A 25,643-nucleotide genomic window follows, 5' to 3' on the forward strand; every position below is an offset into this window, starting at 1 on the left:
AAAATGACCAACAGCAATAATAACATAGCATGCAAATCTATCAAAATAATTATCAACATGAACAGTACATGTACGTATTACATGAAGCAACAAATATGGAAAGTATACATCAAAGAACATCCTTTTTCGATAGCAAACACTTATTTATATCAACTAGCAGAATCAAGTCACATCATCAAAAGGAAATAACACTCTAAATATATGAGAACCTCAAATAGGATTAGGCATTCCTCCAAGAGCTTGAAAAACAATCTGGTCCTAGCAATGCTTTGCTGCCAAGCCTTGACAAGTGATCCATCGTCCAGATTGCGTACAATTTGCAAGATAACGATTAAGACTTCACGCTTTTCAATGGCATTCAGGTTATAGAAGACAGGCATTTCATCTAGAATCTGCAAAGACAAACAAGACTACAACTTCAGACAACTATATGAATAATAACAAGCAAGTAGTATTAGGACCCAAGAACCAATTACTTGTCACAAAAATTACAGCTAAAGCTATGAGAACTCAGAACAGAAACCCATCCACCTTGAACAAAGTTGATAATAATAAATCATTAACTGAGACGATTCATTATGTTATTGTTCTAGTTAATGTCATTGGTATTTTTTGCCAGGAATATAAAGATGTTACTATCACAAAATCATTTTTTGCAATTTTTTTCATGGAAGTGGACACAAGATTTGAAATCACGTGTTACAATCTCAAACTATGTGGTCCAAGAGACAGCCAAGATGATCCCAACGTGACACAATGAAGATCATTCCTTATCTTCTTTAACCTTTCATCCTCGTACAAGTTATTCAACGTAAAACACACAAGTGGAGAAATGCATTTGCTCTGAAAATGCAGAGTTGTATGAGAAAAAGAAAGAAAACATATCACTATGAAAGGGCATCTACCTCCCAGTTGGCCTTCAAAAACAAAAATCCCAACCAATCAATTCTACAACCAACCAAAGATAATCTGCCAGCAAAATGTTTTTATGTGTAGCCAAAGCATCCCTTTCTCAAAATTATTTTGTGGCACTTGTGTTTCACTCCTAAATAGATATTGTCCAGGCACTTTGTTCAAAATAGATACATATAGGTCTCAACTTATGCAATAGTTTACTACTTTAATTTCTTCATGTATTTTAACATAAATCCCTTCAACAAATAGCCATAGCAGATTCTATCATGTTGCGACACATTTGACATGGGACCCATGAATGGAGGACAAGGCAATCAAACTAATTGCAGTAGTTGCAGTCAACCAAGAGTCTTTAATATATTTTCTCTATCGTTTCCTTTTTGGATGTTTAATCATTTAGGATACACGGGAAGAGTCTTGAGTAGTTTTTACAATCCCACCATAGCAAAGAAATGAAGTCTCCTAGGTCTGAAATTGCTCATTCTAATTTTCTCAAAATTCTAAAATCTTAAAAATCCATAGGGTGATTTCACTCTCCTAACCCCCTCCTCAACAACCCCATTCCAATTTTTTAGATTTTTTAATTTTAAAGAAAACATGTATATATGCCTCTATATATATAGAAAGACTCCCTACAAAATTAAGTTCATAGATTATTGTCAACAATTTGAACTTACTATATATTTTTCGCTTTCCATATGCATATCTTTCCTTTTATATATATTCTTTCTCTGTCTTTGCAAACTCTCTCACATTAAAATGAAAAATAAATAAAAGAATATTTACAGGGAAAAAAGCAAAAAAAAAAAAACTACCAGCAAGCAATAAAGCTCAGCGCATGACATTCTTACAAGAATTTTAGTTTAAGAATGCAGTATCAAGAGTGATTATACAAGGATTTTAGGCATGTTTACTTCTCTTTTGTCAATCAAAATATCACAGCACAATCATTCTCTAATTGCACCCATGGTTCCCTATCAAAGACGATCAATTTTTGAGCATTTTAATTTAAAAATATTCTTCCGAATGTAAATGTTTTATTAAGAAGATCCAAATATTTATGTCATTGTCATCTTGGAGCAAGTGCATCATTCTTTTGCTTAAATTGATGATGCTTAGCAAGTACGTTGTGACACCAAAAGAGATTATTCCAATTTCGAATATGTTATTAGATCTCTCTTTCAAGAAAAAATGATTGCAAAGTAAAACACAACTTATATGAATGTCATCATACATTGTGTACAAAAAATGCTACTAAGCTTAATGGTACCATCTGGATAAGAGGTGGGGATTATTGGCATTGTTTGGGAAACGGTCCACTAGGCTATTGTAGCCTCATTCAAACAAATAGCCAAAAAGCTTTACTGTAGCTGAGGTTTTTTTTTTTTATCAGAAACTGTAGCTGAGGCTTGGCACGAGTTTCATGGCTGTGCAGGACAGAGGGTGAAATTACAATTTTGCCCCTTTAATTTTTGACTAACACACCAGCTTAGCATTCCAACACACGGGCAATTTGGTCATTTCATATCCCAACACATCAATTATCAAGTCAGGAATAACTTTTGGGTAAACTACTAATAGGTACTAATAGTTAGACTTAATTTCCATCAAGTGCTATTGAAAATAAGTTTTGGTAAAATTGCCGCTAAAAATATTTTTTTTGTGACAATTTTTTACATGTCACTAAAAATTGACAATTAGTGACTTTTTTTATCATGATTTTTATAAATTGTCACTAAAACTTACAATTAGTGACATTTTTTTATAACAAATTTTTTTCATAGGACCTACTAGACAATAAATTCACTTATTAGGACCTACACGTAAGTACCCCATAACTTTTTGAGGATAATTTAATTATTTTTTATCCTAATATCATTTCAAACACATTTTTCAATACAACAATCAAACAAAAAATTCAATCTATCTTCCCAAACACAAAAACTAAAATAGCCTACTACAATAGTCAAATAGCCAAAAAACCTAAAAACCTAAAAAGTAGCCACTTCCCAAACGAGACCATTGTATTGCAAAAGTTCAGAACCAATGTGTAACCTATGTTTCCTCAAGCTAAAAATATATTAGGAATAATGTGTGCATCTTTTCTTTTCATTTTCTTTTCCTCCCTTAGTAGCGTAGAGAGGTCAATTTTTCAAGTCTTCTACTAAAACTCTTCAAGGGTGGCAGAAAAAAATTATAGGTTCAATATTTTTTGTTTGGATTGAGATTGTGATTTTTACTATAATGTAATATAGATTCAACATCCAAAATATACAGTTATCATAATGTATTCTAATGCGTTGAAGTGCGGTTGCTTCCCCCACGTGGCCAAGCCTTTGGACACAAAATACAAATACAAACACACACAGTAGAGAAAACCAAATGCAGCAATATTATCTGGAGGGAAGAAGAAGAAATATCCAATAGTTATCCTCTTCCACAGTAACTCATCATCCATTGGTATCAAGTCAATTGTACAAAAGTGAACCATACAAAAACATGATGTTTGAGTTCATTGACTCAAGATAACACGAACACATAAAGACCAACACAAGCATAAAATTTCTTTTGCTGACACTTTGCTGAAGGACTATTTATTCAAGAAACTTGTAGCATTAGAGAGATACTATTTTTTATAGTAATAAGAACTTAAGCCCATCTCCTATGCTATTATGAAAAGCATTCTATACTTCTATAACTCTTCTTGTGTTGTGCTTAGGCCTGGTCCTTCAGACATCTAGTCCCTAGCCTGTAATACGTATATGGTGAATGTGCTTACAGTCACACCTCCTGTACATATATCCTAAGAATCTGAAAAAACCAGATTCATGTAGCTGACCCCAAGTGTTTGGGACTACAGCTTGTGGAGTTTTGAGTGTTCTAGAATTCCAAGTACTACTAGAACAGCTGAAACTGATAAGATAGTTTAGGAACTTGACATAAAATGATAGCAAATCTCAGCAAGAAGAGGCTCCATAAGAAAAGAATAGTCATATACAGTACTATGAGATATGACAAATGCTGTGCACCTGGCCAACAAGCGGAAAATATAGCTGTGCTATATATAGTTTATCTTCAGGCTTTTGGTATCGAGCATCAAACTCATGCTTGCACAGAAGAAAGACCAGGATTCTAGCTGCCTACAAAAATCATAAGGAAACACTATGAGAAACTAATATTCAAATACTCAAATAAGGATAGAATCTGTGCTGGTAAAAAGTAAGGATAACATATCCACCAAGTAGATTATTAAAGCAATCATTTGAAATGAAGATCTAATCAAATATCCATACTGCACTCACTTTTGCTCTCTGAGACAAGTCATCATGATCCCAAGTAAGGAAAAGCTCTTGTATTAAGACAGATGAAAGGTAGTTCCTGCAATGTGACAATTATTAGATATGAAAATCCATACATCACTCAAAGTCATGACACAAGCTAACAAATAACATAGATATGAAGGATCATTGTCATGATAATCACAATACTATTGTTCTACATTAAAACAAGAAGAATCCAAATAGAACAAAGGAAAAGGTGGGAGTTACATGGGCTCTATTATGAGTGTGGATATGATCTCAAGTGTTGGATTCATCTAATTCTCACGTCCAAAGAGACGGTAACACAAAAATATATTGATATTTTTTAATATATATTATATTTTTATTTTCTAAGGTAAAATGATGTTCACAATGTGTCATAGAGCATTTCATGCATAATATGATGGTTTTAGGCATAATTTTAAGGTTAACTTGAATTACTCATTATGCTTGCTAGGTAAATGTCCAACTACACATGTTGCACACATATCTCACCCATACGGGCCATACCCAAGTGTTGAGTGTTTGATATGGGTACTAAGTTCATACATCTAGAAGAGTCCATGTAATATAGGGTAGAAGGGTGGGGGTTTGAAATTAATTAGTAAGGTACCTATCCGAAGGATCTCGCCCAGGCATTTCCACAAACAGATCATGATCACATATGATCTGCAGAAATGTAAGCTTGCAGTCATGCAGAACTGGTTGACATACCCCAGAGAACTTATCTAAGTACAAGGACACCTGCAAGAAATGACAAAAAGGTAAATCCATACCAAACAAACAGTAACTGCAAAAAAACTAGAAAGACATGCCTCTATTTCCTGTCATCATTGCACTTGGTACTTGGAAGTTCGATAACACACAACTGAATTGGACACACAAGAGACAGGCATATATAGTTTTAGGAATATAATCAAACACTGAAATTCAGAAAATATAACTGAATTCAGGTTTGAGTTGTTTAAAATAATATTGAGCACAGCAAGACATTGGCATTCATTCAAAAGAAGGTAAATTGTTATGCAAGTCTTTCTTTTGTACATGAACATTTCTCCAACATGGAAATATTGCCATTTTTAAAAAAAATTATACTGTCAAAATTTTAGGGTTAATTACATTTTGATCCTCCAAAATATACGCTTTGTATCATTTAGATCCCTGACCTCTCAAATTTTTTCTTTTGGATTGGCACCAGGTTATCCGGATCAAAGCCCGACTAATTCCCAAGGGTGCACAAGCCCTCAGGAAGGAGTTTCCTGCAAGTGTACCACGGTTAATTCAAGGGTTTTCTCCCAGTGCGATAGCTCTCCAAGACACTGGTAGCACCTAAAAGGTTTCGATCCCTGAACCTTAGAGGAAGCACATTCCCAAGACCTAAGGCCTTGCCACCAGGCCAACCTCTTGAGATTAGATCCCTAACCTCTCAATTGTGTCGATTTGGTTCCCAAAACACAATCTAATATTATTAGGACCCCAGGAGGGATGCCGTCCAAACATGGTGGTGGAATCAAGGATATTTCAAAAGAAAATAAAAAAGCCCAAGCCATTTCTTTTTATAAAAAAAACATTTTTCTTATTGTAACTGCTAATCAAAATATTCCACATAGGTAAGTTTAAGATGGGATTTATCCCACCTAACCACCATCTTCAACACCTAGCCAGCACCAAGAACCTCCACCATCACCACAGACCACTGCCTTTTCCCCACCATTGACCGGCACCTCCGCCGAAACCACCACCTTCCCCATCACCATGAACCACCAAAATCCCCATCATCACAACCTCTCCACCAAAAGCACCACCAAAATCTGCCACCTAAGAAGCACAAACACAGACACAGGCACCAGACATGGTGATTTCAAAAAATTAGGGACACGGACACAACGAGGACATGGCAATAAACTATGAAGCACAAACACCTCTCCGGCGACAACATATGGGTGTCTGACATGTGTCGGACACGGACACGCGGTGGGCACATGATGGACACGTGTCAGACACTCTCTCTAACGTGTCCAAAAAAAATTTTGATTTTTTTCCAGTCGGACACTTTGCGGACACGCTCAATCACTTGAGAGGCACTGCGAGGAGAGAGAGAGAGAGAGGAAGTCGCTCAATTGCAAACCCTAGGCGAAGCTGTTGAAGCTTTTGAATGCCCCTATTGAAGCAATCACAAATTCACATTTAGGTTTCTCTCTCTCTCTCTCTCTCTCTCTCTCTCTCTCTCTCTCTCTCCTCTTCTTCGTCTCATCGTCTTCGTTCTTCTCCCTTTGCTTCATTGTCTTCTTCTTTCCTTTTTTTCCTTTAGACTCTCTCTCTCCCCTCCCGTTTCTCTCTCTTTTTTTTCTTCTCTCTTTCATCTTTAATTATATATTTTCTGAACCCCTTTTATGAGGTCAGCTATTGGATAGGAACAAAAATTTGACAACCTCTCTATTTTTTAATATTCATCTTTGGCCCTAACATGCATAGAGCAAATTATTTTTATTTGAAGAAAAAATAAATTTCTTGAAATTGCTCAATTTATTTATTAGGTAAAGTGCTGAAATTGATGAATTGTATATATATATTTTTTAAAATATTTGTTCATGTCATTTTGTATTTTTTTTATTACTTTTCAATTTTTTTTTAAATTTTATGACATAATAAATAAGTAAAATTATATATTTTGAGTGTGCCCAGCGTGTCGTGTCCCTTATTTATTGAAAATTTACATGTCCACATGTCCGTGTCCGTGCTTCTTAGGCAATAAATTTTTTTCTTCATATATTTTTATTTGCTATGTAAATTAATATTTACATCCACAAATAATCAAAATTAACAAAAACAAACATTAATTCAATATTTAAAAATAAAAAATAAAAATAAAAATAATAAATAATAACAAAATAACAAAAACAAAAGAATCACTTTTAAATTAACACTTATTATTTACATCTTTTTTATGAATGATCTGTTAAGTATTTAAATCTAAGCAAAACGTAATAAACATTCAAAATCCAACATCCATCAAAAGCACTACAGAAAAGGGGAGAAAAAACCTAGTGTTCCCTAAAAATAAATTAATTAAGTAAAGGGGAACGCCACGTGGCATGTCCCCATACGTGTCCCTGTATCTAACGCCCCTTGGCATTTGTTTTGAAGTATCAGTGTTTCATAGTCTGCCACCTTTTTCGACCACCAAAAGCCACAACGAGCACCAAATGACCCTTTTCCACCAACCACCATCACCACCAAAATCGCCCAATCCCCACCAACACCACTGCCACCAAACCCTAAGTTTTATGTCAAAACCTACGTCCATAATATTGCCATTTTTCATTAATTTTTTTCTCATTACATTTCGTCTCAAGCCTAGTCCATAATATTTCCATTTTCCTTTAAAATTATACTATTAAATTTGTCAAAATTAAATCCGTAATATTGGAATTTTCCTATACATTTATACTATTAATTATCTACTAAAACCAAGTCCATAATATTGAAGTGATCAGGCAGTTGAAAGCACCATGGTAATATATGCATTTTCTTTTGAACTTCAACCATGATTAGTGAAATATTTACTTAGAAAGCACATTAGACTATAGACTATAACCATGGATTATTGCATGACACTTCAAATTTTTCTTTCTGTTATTGGCAGGATTCATTAAGAACAATGTATGCATCCAAAAGAAAGAATATCAGCAGCAATGTTATTTCTTGTTAAGCTTTTCCTCGTGCATATGTGATGTAATTCAATTCATTATGTGCAATACGTTTTAGCGTTCTTGTTAAGCTTTTCCTCGTGCATATGTGATGTAATTCAATTCATTATGTGCAATACGTTTTAGTGTATTCAGTGAATTTTCCACATTTACCATTGTATTTTAATATAATGTATGTCTTTTGGTCTTGTTAATGCTATCCCTGAGATTTGCATCAATACCAGCGCAACATACATTACAGCATGTACAATATTATCATGCTTGTTAACAGGAAAAGTGAGAACAAAGGATCGAGAAATACCACATACGGAGAAAGCATACCAGTTCAAAAACTTGGCGAGGCTCAACAACAGACAAAAGATCATAGCAAAAGAAGGCCAAACTACTATTCAAACGTTTAGCCAAGCTTAACCCCTTCTTGCAACGCTCATGTACTTCTGTTAGCAGACAATCGTATAATTGCATAATAACTCTGAAAACACCTTCTTTCACCTGCATTGGTGGAACATCTTCACCTATTGCACAAAATGAAAATAAATCTTTTAACATATGATTGCCTATCACCAAAAGGAAAAATCAATACAAGAGAAAGTAAAGTGATTCAAAGCTAATTCAAATTCTGTGACACTTATTCGTCATAAAATAGCATCGGTTTGGATCAAAGAAAGTATAAGAATGAAGTCTTTTTAAGGATCAAGTCAAAAAAATAATTAAATAAAAATAAATAAAACCTAACAACTCACCGATTTATATTTCTCAATTTATTTTCCCAAAGTTTTTCTTACAAAAAAAAATATATACATATCATGAATTAAATTCAAGAGAGAGTTGAGTTTGGTGGGAGAATATCTAAAGAGAAGGTGCCATATTGCACCCAAAGTTTTTAAAGTCAAATGTGTAATGCGAGGTGTTTTACTCCTCATGAGGTGAGGAGTAAGCCATGAGGTGTTTAGGCGTAACCATTTCAAATTCTGAATTTTTATATTTAGTAAATGATTTAAATATTGTAAAACAATAAATAAATATATCAAAATTAAATATAAAGGTGTAAACACTTTTTCGCTCAAGGCTCACTGCAGAAAAGGAACCTTTGCTCTTTTGAAAGTGAAATTGGTATTCTTAGCTTTAGTGATTGAGCTTCTCACTGAGCATTAACTGTGCTTTTTCTTGATTGGTCATTTACTTAATTTTTCCTATAGAATATAGCTGAAAAATGGGTTCTCTTTTACTTTTTACTTTATGTCTAAACCATTTAATAGATAAAGTTTAACAAGAACCTAAGACAAACTCTTCATATGTGTACTCCTCACATGCTTATGCGTAAAAGGCGTACAAGACGCACTTAAGGCGCATGTCTCTAACTATGTGTGCAAGCCTTTGGGGAGTAAAGCCCAAAAACCAAATCCTTGAGGCGTTTTTCCTTAGGCGAGGCTCAGTAAAGCCTTTTAAAACTTTGATTGCATCCATAGCTCAATTTATACAAGATTCACATAGACTGTGTTTTTATATGATTTATTTGAATAAAAGAGAAAATCAAAAGTAGAAATACAAGTTAGCCAATTATAGTTCATTAAATATCTAAATCCTAAAAGAAAACATTCTCATACTTTAGAAGTACCTTTACGCATTCTAATATTGTGATCTACATAAGCTTGCTCCTATTGTACTACATTTTGATCATGTGATATACCACATTCCCATTCCATGTAGCGAAATAATCTGTGTTCATTGTGACACATTCAAAGTAATAGTGTTGAAACCTCATTCTATATTAGAATTTCAAACAGAATGAACGCCCACATTCTCCACATTCTTAGGTCCTTGTTTTCCACATTCAAAGGTGTCACTAGAATGAACACGTATGATGGTTGAGGCACCATTCCCTTTTCATGGCATTAGGGTGGGTTTCTACTTTTCCAGGTTCTTTTCTTCTTGTGGTGGTAGGATTATGGGAATGACTCAGCCAACCTTCCCTCTTTTCCCTTCTGTGGAAATTCAACATTAAAAGAACAAATTATTTATCTGTTACTATAAGGAAAATCATACATCTCCAGCATCTTTGCAATCTTTAAGACTCAAGGTAGCTCCAAAAAGTGTCATGGTGAATTGGAGCTGTATCAGAGTCATGTTATATCTGACAGACAGTAGCACTTTTGACTAGGCTTGTAAAGTATCTAAAACTTAGGGTTGGAAGATTTGTACCAAGGATAGAAGAAGAGTAACAGAAGGGAATCAAGATAACTTTCCAAGAACTTTCAAAAATTGGCAGTTCAAGAGACAGAGAGTATCATCAATATTGATACAGCTGTATAGAAATGAGATATCAATGAAACCAATTGAGATTTATTGTCAGCACTCTACATCATCACTACATGCCATTTGCAGGGAGGTTTTTTTTTTTTTTTTGTAATGAAGCAACACTGGCGACTGGCCTGATACATCTGAGTATAGTTTAGTCTTGAAATCAAAGAGGCATTGCAAGATGAAGTGCTTTGGAGACATTACTAAAGAATGAACCAAAGTTTGTGCTTTAATGTATTGCAACTGTTTAGCACTATATGAAGTCATTGCAAGTTTGCAACTGTTCATGCTTTGGAGGCATTGCAACTGTTTCCCCTCAAATAATGTAGTGGCAATTACAGGTAGAAAAGCTAGTCATAAAGATTTCCTTCACATATGAAGTCACACTTCTGCCTAGTGTTATATGATGCTTCAAGAATACCTTTGGTGCTCAAGAATATTCTCTGGAAAAGAGTTGTATTTACCGAAAGTGCAATAAAACCTTCTTTGATGTTCAGAGTAACTACTGAAATATCCAAAAGAATAAGTTCTCCAAAGAGTAGAATGATACTGTGTTTTGTGGTAAAGCAAACTTTCCCTATAAACTTCATCTCCAAAATACTCCAACGAACATTTCACCTCCCACTTTGAGATTCTGAATGAGAGGAAAAGAGAGAGAAGATACTTCTCTCAGACAGATGGAAATTCTATCTTCAGGTAAGTGGAAAATAATGTACGAATACTGGTTTCTTTAGTTTAAGTGATTGTAGATATCTTCATCTTAATTTAGATTATTTGTACTGCATCAATTATAAAATTGTCAGAACAAACACCCGATGTTGCCGGTTGTTACTGAATTTCCCTAACACACCCAACTTTCCTTGTCAACCAAATCAACCTCAAAGGCTCAAATATGTTCTCAACATCAATAATTCCTGTATCTATAAGAAAAGTATCCCGGAATAATTTTCAGATATTTCAGGTACTGACTTAAAATTATTATGGAATCCAACCAACCCACCTCCCCTCCGCCCCCGCCCCCGCCCCCGCCCCCGCTCCACCCCCCAAAAAAAAAATGTTTTGGTCATTGTAAGTCACAGAAACATTCTTTAAACTGATACTTACCAAGTGGAATGTTGTGATAGAACAGACGAGTTTGCTCCAAAGCCATTGACTTGACAATTAACTCAAGGAAAAACCACGCCATTGCCAAGACATCATCGTATACAGGCCCTACACGGTAACCTTTGGCCTACAAGATAAACTCATACTATTAAAAGAACAAAATTGATTGAAAGAAACCAATATATAATATTGAGCCACGAAGTGATAGAGCAGTTGGTGTCAACAAATCTCTTTTGCATAACACCACAAAACATACAATATACATACTAACACAAGTAAAATACTAAATCTTATTAATATGACTACAGAATGAACATTTAAAAAAATATATATATATATATATATATATATTTAAATGCATTAATTGTAGTTGACGGAAGTCAAAACCACAAGTTTAATCATGTTAGTAGGCGTTTATTCCGACTGTCCTAACAAGAAAAGGGATAAACCAGGAACTTCAGCAAACAAGAAAAAATTATTTTCATTCTCATTTACCTTTCTTTTGCATGCCAAACCAATCAGAAAAATAATCACTTTCCCTAAATATCTCACTTACTGTCTCTTCCTTTCTCTTTCCCCTTCCATAAGTTTGAATTCAAATACAGGGCTCATTCTAGTAGTAGAACAGGGTTAGTTCTAGTAGTACAACTATAGCAACTTATATATATGCATGTAATCTTTAAATTCAATTAGAGTTGAATTATGAGAATTTGAGCTATGATTGTTTAATTTTTCTTAGCCTTTGCGACGGTAAAGCCCTCCTTTTGTTTCTCCTCTTCTTCCTCTCTTCTTGGTACCTTCATTCTCACTTCCAAAGAAAATGAGTTATGATTCCTACAGTACTAGTTCACAGTTCTCAAACAGACCCTATTTCAGCCCAAAAACTGTAGCCTATCAAATGCCTAGCAAACCTTAACCCCTTCCACTACCACTTGGCCTTCAATCTAACACTTAAATCACTAATTTATTGGTTGTCCAATGCTACAACAATATGATTTTCAAAAGTCCGGCAACACACCCTCTTGAAAACCAAGCCAATTGCAACCCCTTGAAATTCATAAACCTTACTATCTCTATTTTTTTATTTTTTTTTAATTTATTAGAGTGCTAAACCTACAAGATTTCCCTGACCAAAACCCACCATAAACCAATTGCATTTGCAGCTTGCATTATATAAGTTCCTCTATGGTCCAGTAAGGATTTGAAAGAAAATCAGACCTTGATACACCATAGCAATCACAGTATGCATGGATGAAGTGCTGAAATTAATTTTTTCATTTTTAAAAGAAAGAACGGATACAAAACATTTGAAGTCCAAAACAAAACTAGGGCCAACAAAAAATTGAGATGACAAAACAAAAGGATCTTTTGAAACTATAGATGAAATCATGTCAAGCCTCGTGCACTGAAGTTAGAGCATGACACAACTTGCCTCGCCAGGAAACGACGTTGCCAACACCACTCACCAAGCTCTACCACTATACCTGCATGAGTACAACCAAACCACTGCCGATACTGACCACATAACCCCACTTCCACATACAAAGTTGCTATTCTCCCTTCACTATGAGAACCATCATGGATCAACTATAACAAATTTGGCAAATTAATGTTTTTAAAGTAGATTTGGATTGTAACTACCAAACATGCTATCATTTTTCTTGAATTGGTTAAAAGCTACCACAGAATTGCAAGGACATGTCCTGGCTGGTGGGACACAATGAGCTGTATCTTGCTTATCGACATTCACAATTAAAAGAATAATAATAAGTATACAAAAATAAAAATAAAAAATGAAAAATTGAAGAGTTGGACATAATGCTGCCTATTGAAAAGTGAAAATTAAACAAATTCTACCAACAAGAAATAGACAACCAAAATACATTTAAACATGTTTGAAGATAGCTCCTTAAAGCATTTCTCATGGTATGGCCTAGAAAAAGAAATACTTAAACGAGTAAAATAACAATATGCAATTAAATGAATGTCTTTGAAATGCTGGATGTAGCAACAGAATAAAAACCGCCAATGTTACTGTTACCATTTGAATCACAAGGAGAAGAAACACCATTACTAAAAGACAAACAAAGGAAGCCCATAGATAATCATACTAACAAGGAGTGACCATAAGACACTAGATATCTTAACAAAAAATAGCAATCAGTGGGATACCTTACTGCGAGCCAAACTTCCCCATACAGTAGACAAACCGGGATAAACTGGTGGTTGACGACCTCCAAAATCATCGAAAGCATAATCCACATAGTTCACTAGAAACCGATTCCTTTCAGCTTCATCAACCGACTCCTGCTGCACCCTACAGAATAGAGTTCCACATAACATCAGACATTAGATGCTGAACAGCACTGATCAAAAATAATCAACCACAAAAGGCTACACCATAATGCATTTCTCATCAAGACAAATAAATTAAGCTATAGCAAAGGCAAAACCATTTCCATAGATGCATTATGCATACACTTGTAAGCAGGTAATCATGAATATCATATTTATTGGTCAATATCGCACAAGATCAAATTTGATGTAGAAAACATGATTTCGTCTTGTTATAAATGCATTAAATGTCATCAAACTTCAGAATTAACCATCATAATACTTTCAACAGATAAAATAATTTTGTTTAAATATTTTACTTTTCAGGGCACAGATGACATCCTATGACATCCAAATAGTTCCATTGTAACTCCATCTGCTGTTCAGACATTGGGAACTACTCTCCCGAGTCTTGCCGAGCACAAAATTTAGCTTAAAACTATTAAATAAAGCCAGAAAGACTGTCTGTCCAATGGACTATTGCTGATGGTACCAAGCAGGAGGCAGAAGCAACGGGGAAGACAAACAAAAGCAACAGATGAAAAACAAAACTCCAAGGAGAAAATAATGAACAAACATGTACTACCATCTGTCTCAGTCACACATCACATAACTCTTCGCTGTAACCCATCCCACCAAGATCATTAATCAACAAGGACAGCTCTACTCAATATTTCAGACCATGGAGAGAAAAACACTTAATAAAGTTCTTCAACAATTCAAATGGCATTGGAGGCAATCAATCTTCACGTGACCAATGAAGGCTCCTAGAAAGGTACCAATTGGAATCCATAATTTTCTACCTAATCTGCAATTCCTCAACTCCTGAATTAAGGAAAGCATATCAAGAAGCTCCAAGATATCTTAAGTCTTTTAAATAAACCTAAAAACAAAATCCCAAGCAGCAAACCCATCACATAATGAAGCACCTTTACTAGATAGACATTAAAAATAGCCTCCCCCCAATGTTAATCTCCACCAAAATCTCAATATTTCAGCAGTACCACAACTAAATATGAAAGATATTTAATTATCAGAAACACTATAACTTCTGTCAACATCTTTGTTACATATGGATTCACAACTTTGACACTACATAAGGTTTAAAACCATAACAAAAAGCATACCGTGTTAAAATGTTAACCATAGCTCTAAAGGCTGCAACCTGAAAGAGAAAGGGTAACAGAAAATTAAATAGCATTGCTTAGCAAAGAAAGCATATTTTCTGAATCCAAAATTAATAGATTCACAGTAAACATCTACAGTTAAAAGCTAAGCATTCCCACTGAAACGTCAAAAAAATATTCACAGCCTAATGATGAAAATGAGTAAAGCTGTTAAGTATTATTGTATAAGGGTAGTTAAGGATAGTTATGTCTTTTGTTCCTTTAGTCTTTTATTATAAGTATGTGTAACCCTAATAGGTTTATGAGTGTGAATAATATACAGTTCTCTTCCTTTTCTTTCTTTTATGCAAATCTAACATGGTATCAGAGCATCATCTTCCTTCTTGAAGATTCGTTTCTTTTTCTTGTTTCTTTCGTTCTTCCTTGTACACAGAAAAAATCAGAAAAAAAAAAAATCGAAAAAAATCGAAAAAAAAAAAAAAAAAAAAAAATCCTTTATGGTCGAAATTTGATGGGTTTTCACCCTAGATTTTTATTTTAATTTTTTGATGAGTTTTTGAGTGTTTTTCCAATTTTTGTTGATTTTTGGAAAAAAACGATTGATTTTTTTGGAAGCCCCTGCTGCGGCCTGTTTTTGGCTGTTTTTTCCCTTCCTCCCTCTACCTTGGGAGCCGACTGGGACTGATCTAGGGTTGGGAGGACTGGTTTTGATGATTTGGCAAGCTTTCACTCTATTTTTGTCAATTTTCCTCAGTTTCAGCACGTTTTCTCTCAGTTTCTGACTGGTTTTGGTCTCTCCAGCCCCTGTTTCGGCTCTGTTTTTGTCTTTAGAGGTAACTATTGTCCCTAAGTTGAGTTGGTGGATTGCCTCTGTTGGTTTTTGCTGTTTTTCGACTGGTATTTGCTTTTTTCCTATTGTGGGCATTTAATTTTCAATGGCTGAGGGTGAGACTAAGGATACAATTAGTGATGAGGGTGGCCTCCGTCGTGTTATGACTCTTACCGACAATCCCTCTCTTCAAATTAGTCCTGTTAAATTGGATGGTTCCAACTATTTGATTTGGTCCCGCTCATGTGGTCTTGCTATTGCTGCTCGCCGTTTGACTGGCTACATTACTGGTTCTCTTCCCCTACCGGATGGTGATGCCTCACTCCATACTCAATGGATTTCTGAAAATGCTCTTGTTATGACTTGGCTCATCAACTCTATGCAGCCCACTATTAGTCGGAGTTTCCTTTTATTAGATACTGCTCATAAGATTTGGACAGCTGCAGCCCAAATGTACTCCCAACAAGGTAATGATGCACAGGCGTATGAGTTGAGGAAGAAGCTTCGGAGCTTAGATCAGAAAGATAGATCACTCGCAGTCTACTATGCTGAGTTGAGTAGTTTGTGGCAGGAACTAGACTATTACCAAAGCTTCCAGGCTGTTTGTTCTCAGGATGCCACGTTGTTTCAACAAACCGTTGAGAAAGAGCGTGTGTATGACTTCCTTGCTGGCTTGAACTTGGAGTATGATCAGATTCGCGTCCAGGTGTTGGGTCGTTCACCTTTTCCCACCCTACGCGAGGCTTATGCCCTTGTCCAGCAAGAGGAGAGTCGCCGTAGTGCTATGGTACATTCCTCTATTCAGGATCGTTCTGCTTTAGCTGTTGCTCCTCCTCCTCGGGCTCCTCGGCCTAGTCCAGTTCAGTCTGGGAGTCAGGGTACACTGGTTGATCGAGATCGCTTGAAGTGTGATTATTGTGGGAAAGACAGACATGATCGAGAGCATTGTTGGAAACTGAATGGTCGCCCTACTCGGGGTCGAGGTCGTGGTAGTACAGCTCGACCCCAAGCACATGTGTCCGAGATTGCTGTGAGTCCTTCTGAGCCCAACACTCTTTCCCAGGATGAGTTACACACTCTCAGACGTTTGATGGCTCGACTTGACTCTCCTTCTACCACAGTTTCTTCTACTTCTGCTTCTTCCAATTTTGCCAACACAGGTATTCCTGCTAGTGCTCTTAGTACCTTATCATCGCCTTCTTGGATTATTGATTCCGGTGCCACCGATCACATGACAGGTGCCTCTAGTCTTTTCTATTCTTATTCTCCTTGTTCCGGCCGAGACAAGGTTCGAGTGGCTGATGGCACTTTATCCTCTGTCTCTGGCAAGGGTTCAGTTCATTGTTCATCTTTGCTTTCTCTTTCCTCTGTGCTTCATGTTCCTACTTTTTCCACTAATCTGCTTTCTGTTAGTAGTCTTACTACTTCTCTAAATTGCTCAGTGACATTTTTTCCTACTCATTGTGTCTTTCAGGACCTGGCTACGGGGAAAATGATTGGCAATGGTAGAGCACAAGGTGGGCTGTACTTTCTGGATGCCGTTCCTCCTGTCGTCCCATCTCAAGCTCTCAAGTGCACTATTGGCTCCTCTCTTTCTCTCCTTCATCAGTGGCATCGCCGTTTGGGTCATCCTTCCTTTAATGTTTTAGAGAAACTTTTTCCTTCTTTAGTTCGTGATTGTCCTAGGAGTATTTTTGGTTGTGATGCTTGTGAACTTGCAAAGCATAAACGTACTTGTTACCCTTCAATTAATAAAAGAAGTACTTTTCCTTTTATGCTTATTCATACTGATGTGTGGGGCCCTTCCCCTGTGATTTCTACTTCTGGGTATCGATGGTTTGTTACTTTTATTGATTGTTTTTCCCGTGTGACTTGGATTTACTTGCTTCGAACTAAGAGTGAAGTTTTTTCTTGTTTCCAAACTTTTCATAAAATGGTGACCAATCTTTTTAATGCTCAAATCAAAATTCTTCATAGTGATAATGGGACTGAGTATGTTGATGGAGTTTTTCGGGCATACTTAGAGGAGCATGGCATTCTTTATCAGACTAGTTGTGTTGGTACTCCTCAACAGAATGGGGTTGCCGAACGCAAGAATGGCCATCTTTTTGAAGTTGCTCGCTCTCTCTTGTTTACCATGAATGTCCCTAAGTCTTTTTGGGGTGATGCTGTTCTTACCGCTGCTTACCTTATCAACCGTATGCCTTCCAGTGTCCTCCAATTCCAGATTCCTCTTCAACTGCTTCCTGTCGCATATCCCACCTCGTCTCTTCCTCCTCGGGTGTTTGGGTGTGTCTGTTTTGTTCATTTGCAACCTCGTACTCGTGGGAAACTCGATCCTAAGGCTGTGCGTTGTGTCTTTATTGGTTATTCTGCTACTCAGAAGGGTTACAAATGTTATGATCCTCACACTCGCAAAGTGTATGTCAGTATGGATGTCACTTTCCGTGAAGCTGTGTCCTTCTTTCCTTCTCCTCCGCCATCTCCTCCGGGGGAGAGTAGTGGTATGGATGAGATTGCGGATGAGGAGATGGCCTATCAACACGAGTTGTCTTTTTTCCTTCCTAGTCAGCGGACTATTATTTGTGGTGAGGGGGAGCCTAATAGTTCTCTTGATGTGGAGCCTGACATTAGTGGTCGTTTGGACAGGGCTGATTTTAAGACTTATTCTCGACGTCCGAAAGAGCAAGCATCTCTTGTGCCACCAAACCCATCATCATCCCTCATGCCAGTTCCAGGTAATGCATCTCAGTCTATCCCTCTACCTGTAGTTGAGAGTCCTGTTGTCAATGATTCGAGTCTTCCTATTGCTCTTAGAAAGGGGGTTAGGGCATGTACTCAACACCCCATTTCTAAATTTGTGTCATACGATTCATTGTCTTCTACATATCGTGCTTTTGTTTCGTCTTTGTCTTCTGCATGTATTCCCCAGGGTTGGACAGAAGCTATCAATGATCCTAAGTGGAAAGTAGCTATGGTAGAAGAGATGCAAGCTCTAAGCAAGAATAACACTTGGGAGTTGGTTTCTCTTCCTAGTGGAAAAAAGCCTGTAGGGTGTAAATGGGTGTTCACCATCAAGCAGAAAGCAGATGGAACAATTGAACGGTACAAAGCACGGTTAGTGGCCAAGGGATTTACTCAGACATATGGAATTGATTACCAAGAAACCTTTGCTCCTGTGGCGAAGATGAATTCCATTCGAGCTATTCTCTCATGTGCAGCTAATTTGGGATGGCCTTTACAGCAGTTAGACGTGAAGAATGCATTTCTCCATGGTGATTTGGAGGAGGAGGTATATATGGATATACCACCAGGATTCTCATCTCAGTCTACAGTTGGGAAAGTTTGTAGGTTGAAAAAGGCGTTATATGGTTTAAAACAATCTCCTCGGGCTTGGTTTGACAGATTCCTAAAGGCTATGTTGAGGTTCGGGTATAAGCAAAGCAATGCAGATCACACAATGTTTGTCAAACGTCACGCAAATAAGGTAACTGTGCTTATAGTGTATGTGGATGACATAGTTGTGACAGGTAATGATGAGGAAGAAGTGACACATCTTAAGATGCTGTTGGCCAAGGAATTTGAGATCAAAGACCTTGGTTCATTGCGGTACTTTCTTGGGATTGAAGTTGCCAGATCTGACAAAGGCATCTTTCTTTCTCAGCGAAAGTATATTCTAGATCTTCTTGAGGAAACTGGCATGTTAGGCTGCCGACCTGCTGATTCTCCAATTGAGGCTAATCACCATCTTTGTAGTGGTGTTGGTGATCTTGTGGAGAAGGAAAGGTACCAGCGACTTGTTGGAAGACTTATATATTTATCCCACACTCGTCCAGATATTGCCTATGCGGTTGGGATAGTGAGTCAATTTATGCATGAGCCTCGTGCCCCTCATTTGGATGCAGTGTATCGTATTTTGAGGTATCTTAAATCTGCTCCTGGAAAAGGGATTTTATTTTCCAATCATGGTCACTTGAGGTTGGAGGCATTCACAGATGCTGATTGGGCTGGTTCTATAGATGACAGGCGATCTACCTCCGGTTATTGTGCATTTGTGGGGGGAAATTTAGTGACATGGCGTAGTAAGAAACAAACAGTGGTGTCCAGATCTAGTGCAGAGGCAGAATACAGGGCTATGGCGCATGGTACATGTGAATTGATGTGGCTCCAGTCCTTGTTGAATGATATTGGGTTTGTTTGTAGTGAACCATTGACACTGTACTGTGACAACAAAGCTGCCATTAGTATTGCTCACAATCCTGTTCAGCATGATAGAACCAAGCATATTGAGATTGACAGACATTTCATCAAGGAGAAATTGAATAAGGGTTTCATATGTATGCCTTTTGTGAAGTCTGCAAATCAATTGGCTGATGTCTTTACTAAGGGTCTTAGTAGTAAAGTTTTCCATCCTATTTGCTGCAAGTTGGGCATGAGAGATATCTTTGCACCAACTTGAGGGGGAGTGTTAAGTATTATTGTATAAGGGTAGTTAAGGATAGTTATGTCTTTTGTTCTTTTAGTCTTTTATTATAAGTATGTGTAACCCTAATAGGTTTATGAGTGTGAATAATATACAGTTCTCTTCCTTTTCTTTCTTTTATGCAAATCTAACAAAAGCATATATGACAAACTGAATAATAACAAAAATCACATATAGAAGTTTCGGTAAAAATTATTAGAGAACCTGAAGGGTTTCTCCACCATTGCCTATAAGGTGGAGAAGCATATTCAAGATTGGCTGAAGAAACTGAAGCAAAGCAGTGGAATCAACATTCTTCAAACTGTTGATAGCCTGCAAGCAAATTTTAACTGTTGATTGCCCGAAGAATCTGACAGAATAAGAAAGCTGGAAGAAATGCATGACAAAACTGAACTTCCAGAAATATAACAATGCATGAGAATCTCTAACACTATAGCAGGTTTGAATGCAATGCAAAACTCATTTGATTTCCTCCAAATCCAAAACAAGAATAAATTTTGACGCTTTTGTCATAAAGCAACAACCAAGTGAACCAAGCTTTATGGAACCACAAAATGACATGCAAGTTTTATGTATAACTCGTATACAAGTCTAGATATTTGCAAGATAAGTTTATAAAAGGCATATGACAACAAAGGAAATTTTGAGAAAGATAACAAAATGAATAAGCATGTAATAGAATAAAATTCAAATAAGTGACGCCTCAAGAATGATTAAAGCAGTTTGTAAAAACTTATTTGCAGCTGTATATAAATATATATAAAAATCTTTGAAAAAGTATCTCAAACTTAGCTTCAAAAAAGTTAGCTTTTTGATCTTATTTAAGTATAGAGGACTTGCACTCCCATGACTTCTACCATTACAGAGATTAGGTGCTTGGACATTTTTGAAGTGCACATGAACATAAGGAAGTCCCATTTAGCACAATATAAGACTGATGTAGAGCACCTTAAGAAAAGAGAAGAGAGCAACAGCCCTAACACACTGTCACAGGCTAAAACACTCTCAATTTCATTAATTCAAAGTTAACTATTACAATGCAAAACCTAATTTATATAGCTTAGAAACCCTAATTAAAATAGGAAACTAAGAAGTTGTTTGGGGTGCCCTAAATAAGTGCACTTTTTGTCTTTTGGACTAAAAAGTTGAGGAAAAAAATATGGATGTTTGGGTTAACTTTTTGACTTTTTACGAAAAAATGTGTATTAAAAAATTATATAAATAAGTGTATAGGAGAAGTTAGTGAAGTGGGCCATACAATTTGGGCAGTGTAGTGCACTGGTTAGGAGATGGGAAATGATTGCCTCCTTTTCGGGCTTGAATTGGACGGTGTTGTTCTGCCCGTGGGGGCCCACCACGGGTCCCATTTTGCTAATCGGAACCGTTGAATGTGTAGAACTCGTCGAGTACTATATGCTTGTAAAAAATCACGTTGATTGGATATCGATAACTATCTGATCGTGTTAGTTTTTTTTGTCAATTGTTAACTATAACACCATCCATTTTTTATACAAAACTGATTTGATCATATAGTTAGCGATATCCGATCAACGTGATTTTTTACAGGCGTATAGTACTGGACGAGTTTTACATATTGAAACGGTTCGGATTATCAAAATGGGACCCGTGGTGGGCCCCCACCGGCCCAACATTACCATCCAACTTACTGAATATATATACGTACTTTTTTTTTTTCCTTTCTCGTCAGTACCTAGAGTGGTGTAAAGTTTGTTTGTATTAAAATATTATGTATATTAATTTTTTAATATTTTTAATTTGTGAATAGTGATGACTTTTTGCTTTTTTTGTAACTTTTTGGATTTTTTTAAACACCCTAAACCATGCCTAAATCATAACATTTTTTGAAAATTTAATCTTCAATAAAATAAGTAAATAAATACATTAAGATCCTAATTAAACTATCAATAAAACTAAATAAACATAAATATAAAAAAAATAAACATAAACATAAACTCAGTTAAAAATATCCATGCGCACATCAAAGACTTGGGTTTCAAGCTATGGCATATGTGGAATGAATGAGAAAAACTCATACAAATTGATGTCACTCAATATTGAGAACAGACAGCACAATTATCATGATTCAGCAAACAAACCATTCAGATTATTGACAATTGCTTGAAACTAGAACCTATGTTTAAACAACAGAATGGTTGCAAAATACAAAACAAATATAGAAGCGATTTTAGATAATTACACAAGTGTATAATTTACAACTCCAGCATGCAAGGAAACATGAAGTGTAATAGCAATTTCACATAATCACAATTGTAATAATTTGATGACTAAATTAAAAACATATAGCTCCAGCATGCAAGGAAACATGAAGGGTGTGTTTGGTTTGGTTTTGGGAGATAAATATGTTTTTTAAAAATTCGAAGAAAGAGTTTAGAAATTTTTTTGGTTTGTTTGGTTTTATATTTTGGAAATAGTTTTTGAGTATGGGAGTTTGGAATGATTTGATATTTTGTTGCGGTTGAGTAGATGTGTGTGAGAGAAAAAGTGATTGAGAATGAGAAAGGAAAGAGAAAAAGTGATTAATTGATATGTAGGAGAGAGAGACTGATTTTGGGAAAAAAAATTCCAAAATCACTAAACCAAACAAAATTTTAAAAAAATTTCTTCAAAATTTGTTTCTAAAAAACAAACCAAACAAGGCTGAAGTGTGTGATGGGATTTCAGACCTGGCCTTCTTTTCTCAAAGCATAATTTTAAACAAGTTTGCAATTACTTTTACTGCAGCTCTGGAGGATCCAGAAAATACAACAAAGGATATGAGAAAGATAGGATATATGCAAAGGCATTATTTAAGATACATAAAATCAATATATACAGAAAAGGACAAAAAAAAATGAGAAGCTCAAAAAAAATCAAAGGCACCTCTAGAAGTTCAGACCCCCAAGGAGGGCTTGTGCGAAGAGTGTGTCTGTCATACTCGAGAAAAAAATCTCTAATGCGCTCACTAATGGGATACAATGATGAGCATAGTCGCAACCGCAATCTAAAGACATTTTGTCCATCCTCCAAGTAATCCAGCCTCTCCTGCAGAATAATTTAGAAATTGAGATGAAGTGTTAGTTCATAAAACCAAATATGTAACTATCAAACTATTACGGACAAGAACATAACCCTTAGAGATCTATGGGCTGGCAACAAACTTCAGCAGCTAAATAATTCATGTAACGCAATTACACCTGCAGGGATTTGTGGGAGGGGGGAAATTTGGGGAAATTTGTGGTAATGAATTCATCTCTAGACCTTTGTATAAACGAACTTTCTTTAGACTATTTCCAAAAGTAAAGCATCTTCCCACTAGTCACGAAGTCAAGGTTTTGTCAGACTTCTATCAAACATTGAAAACATACAGAATATATTGTGAAGGAAGAAAAAATTCCAGAAAATTAGATTTGGAAAAAATTAAAATACGTATTATACTCAAAACAGGATGTCCATATATACCTTGCCAGTTTCTTGAAGATAATGGGGAACCAGCTCTTTCATAATCGGTAAAGAAATTTCAGGTCGCAACCTGAATGATTCATAAGTATTACAGATGGTAAGTTTACATTGTGAATACAAAAGCCCGACAAATGCCACTATCTAATGCCTTTCATGAGAAGATTGAATAACAGGTAATAGAGAAAAGGGAGGAAAAGGGTGATATAAAACATAAGATTAGTAATGAGCAAATTATGCACAATTGTTACAGTGTTTGATCCTATAGTGATAGATTCTACTCGGAGAAATTTAAATCCTAGGATTCGAATCTATTGACATGATGCAGCAGGGAAACCAGTTATGGGTTTAAGGCAAAAAGCAACAAACATATCATACAAAATACATATACGGAACACATTGCACAATATCATTGATGCAAATATCGTGCATGGGAAGTAATGATAAATACTAAACAAGAGGAAATCTAGACTTAAGCCATGTTGATTTGATAGGACTCTAGCTTGGCACATGCTTAGAGAATTAGTTATCTTTTAGTTTCCCCATAGTTATTTTTATATTTTTTCTTTATTATCAAGTCAAGCAGTTTTATAGTTTAGCAGTTTGGGCTCCAAAATGGGTTGCAACTTGCCAGAATCGGCTGCTGTTTATGGGCTGATTTGCTTGGTTTGGGTCAAGTTTAAGATGCTTTAGAGGTCAAATACAAGTATACAGACCTTTATGTCAGTTTTGAGAAGAGAAAAGTTAAAGATATGAGTGGTCACTCATCCTCTTTTATATTACATCATAAACATAATTATAGGAGTGAGTTAAGGCCTAAATAAAGGGCCCATTACATCAAATAAAGATATTGTATAAGAATAAAATAGGAAATATCCTAACACATTCTAACACTCCCCCTCAAGCTGGTGCGAAGATATCTCTCATACCCAACTTGTTGAGAATATCACGGAATGGTTTATTCCCTAATCCTTTGGTGAGAACATCAACCAGTTGATCCCCAGACCGCACGAATGGCGTACATATAGTACCACTAGTAAGTTTTTCCTTGATAAAATGTCGATCAATCTCCACATGCTTGGTCCTATCATGCTGAACCGGATTGTGAGCTATATTGATAGTGGCCTTATTGTCACAGTATAGCCTCATAGAATCTGTCTAATGAATCCCCAAATCCCTCAGGAATAATCTAATCCATAATAGCTCACACACACCTTGAGCCATAGCTCTGAATTCGGCCTCTGCACTAGACCTCGCAACTACATTTTGTTTCTTGCTTCTCCAAGTAACTAGATTTCCTCCAACAAAGGTACAATAACCAGAGGTGGATCTTCTATCAGTTAATGATCCAGCCCCAATCAGCATCTGTATATGCCTCCACACTAAGATGACCATGCTTTGAGAAATAGAGACCCTTTCCTGGAGAAGATTTCAAGTACCTTAGAATCCTCATAACCGCCTCTAAGTGAGTTGCACATGGAGCATGCATAAACTGACTAACCATACTCACTGCAACAGCAATATCAGGACGCAAATGGGATAAGTAAATAAGCTTACCCACTAGTCTCTGGTATCTCCCCCTGTCTATAGACTCGCCTCCTTGATCCTCAGTCCAAGCTCTAGTGGTGTATCACAGGTTTTACTTCCAAGCATTCCAGTTTCTTTTCTCAAATCAAGCACATATTTTCGTTGACATATGAAGATGCCATCTTTGGACCGAGCAACCTCAACGCCTAGAAAGTACTTCAAACTGCATAAGTCTTTGATTTCAAATTCATTAGCTAAATACTCCTTCAACCGAGGAACCTCCTCAACATCATCCCTTATGAGTACAATATCATCCACATAAATAATAAGAGTTGTCATCTTACCATGTGAGCAGTGTTTCACAAATAAAGTATGATCAGCTTGACTCTATTTGAAGCCATATCTCAGCATGGTTTGAGTAAGCCTCTCAAACCAAGCCTTAGGATTAGAGAAAAAGGTCACACTACAATTTAAGTCCCGAGTGATACGACTCAAAGATAAAAGATTAACACTAAA

General features: G+C 36.2%; 2 protein-coding genes across 3 annotated transcripts in view; one reads left to right on the forward strand and one right to left on the reverse strand.

The window, feature by feature from the left end:
• Positions 1–25,643, reverse strand: part of LOC145788654 (guanine nucleotide exchange factor SPIKE 1-like) — a 48,415-nt gene that overhangs the window by 5,200 nt on the left and 17,572 nt on the right. For both annotated transcript variants that reach the window (XM_082911881.1, XM_082911882.1), the window contains 11 exons: positions 23,604–23,673; positions 23,025–23,186; positions 20,328–20,435; positions 14,812–14,849; positions 13,523–13,667; positions 11,351–11,477; positions 8,267–8,460; positions 4,849–4,979; positions 4,218–4,293; positions 3,945–4,055; positions 210–392 (listed from right to left, as the gene is read on the reverse strand). In XM_082911881.1, coding sequence (XP_082768007.1) covers positions 210–392; positions 3,945–4,055; positions 4,218–4,293; positions 4,849–4,979; positions 8,267–8,460; positions 11,351–11,477; positions 13,523–13,667; positions 14,812–14,849; positions 20,328–20,435; positions 23,025–23,186; positions 23,604–23,673 — 1,345 coding nt within the window. The remainder of the gene's footprint in view (positions 1–209; positions 393–3,944; positions 4,056–4,217; positions 4,294–4,848; positions 4,980–8,266; positions 8,461–11,350; positions 11,478–13,522; positions 13,668–14,811; positions 14,850–20,327; positions 20,436–23,024; positions 23,187–23,603; positions 23,674–25,643) is intronic.
• On the forward strand, positions 15,026–20,259 carry LOC114319934 (retrovirus-related Pol polyprotein from transposon RE1). The gene has a single exon (XM_082911883.1). It carries the CDS (start codon positions 15,747–15,749, stop codon positions 20,097–20,099), a length of 4,353 nt encoding a protein of 1,450 aa, XP_082768009.1. The 5' UTR covers positions 15,026–15,746; the 3' UTR covers positions 20,100–20,259.

Source organism: Camellia sinensis, unplaced genomic scaffold (genome assembly GCF_055761805.1).
Source record: "Camellia sinensis isolate YWXY unplaced genomic scaffold, ASM5576180v1 Unanchor14, whole genome shotgun sequence".
Classification (NCBI taxonomy): Eukaryota; Viridiplantae; Streptophyta; class Magnoliopsida; order Ericales; family Theaceae; genus Camellia; species Camellia sinensis.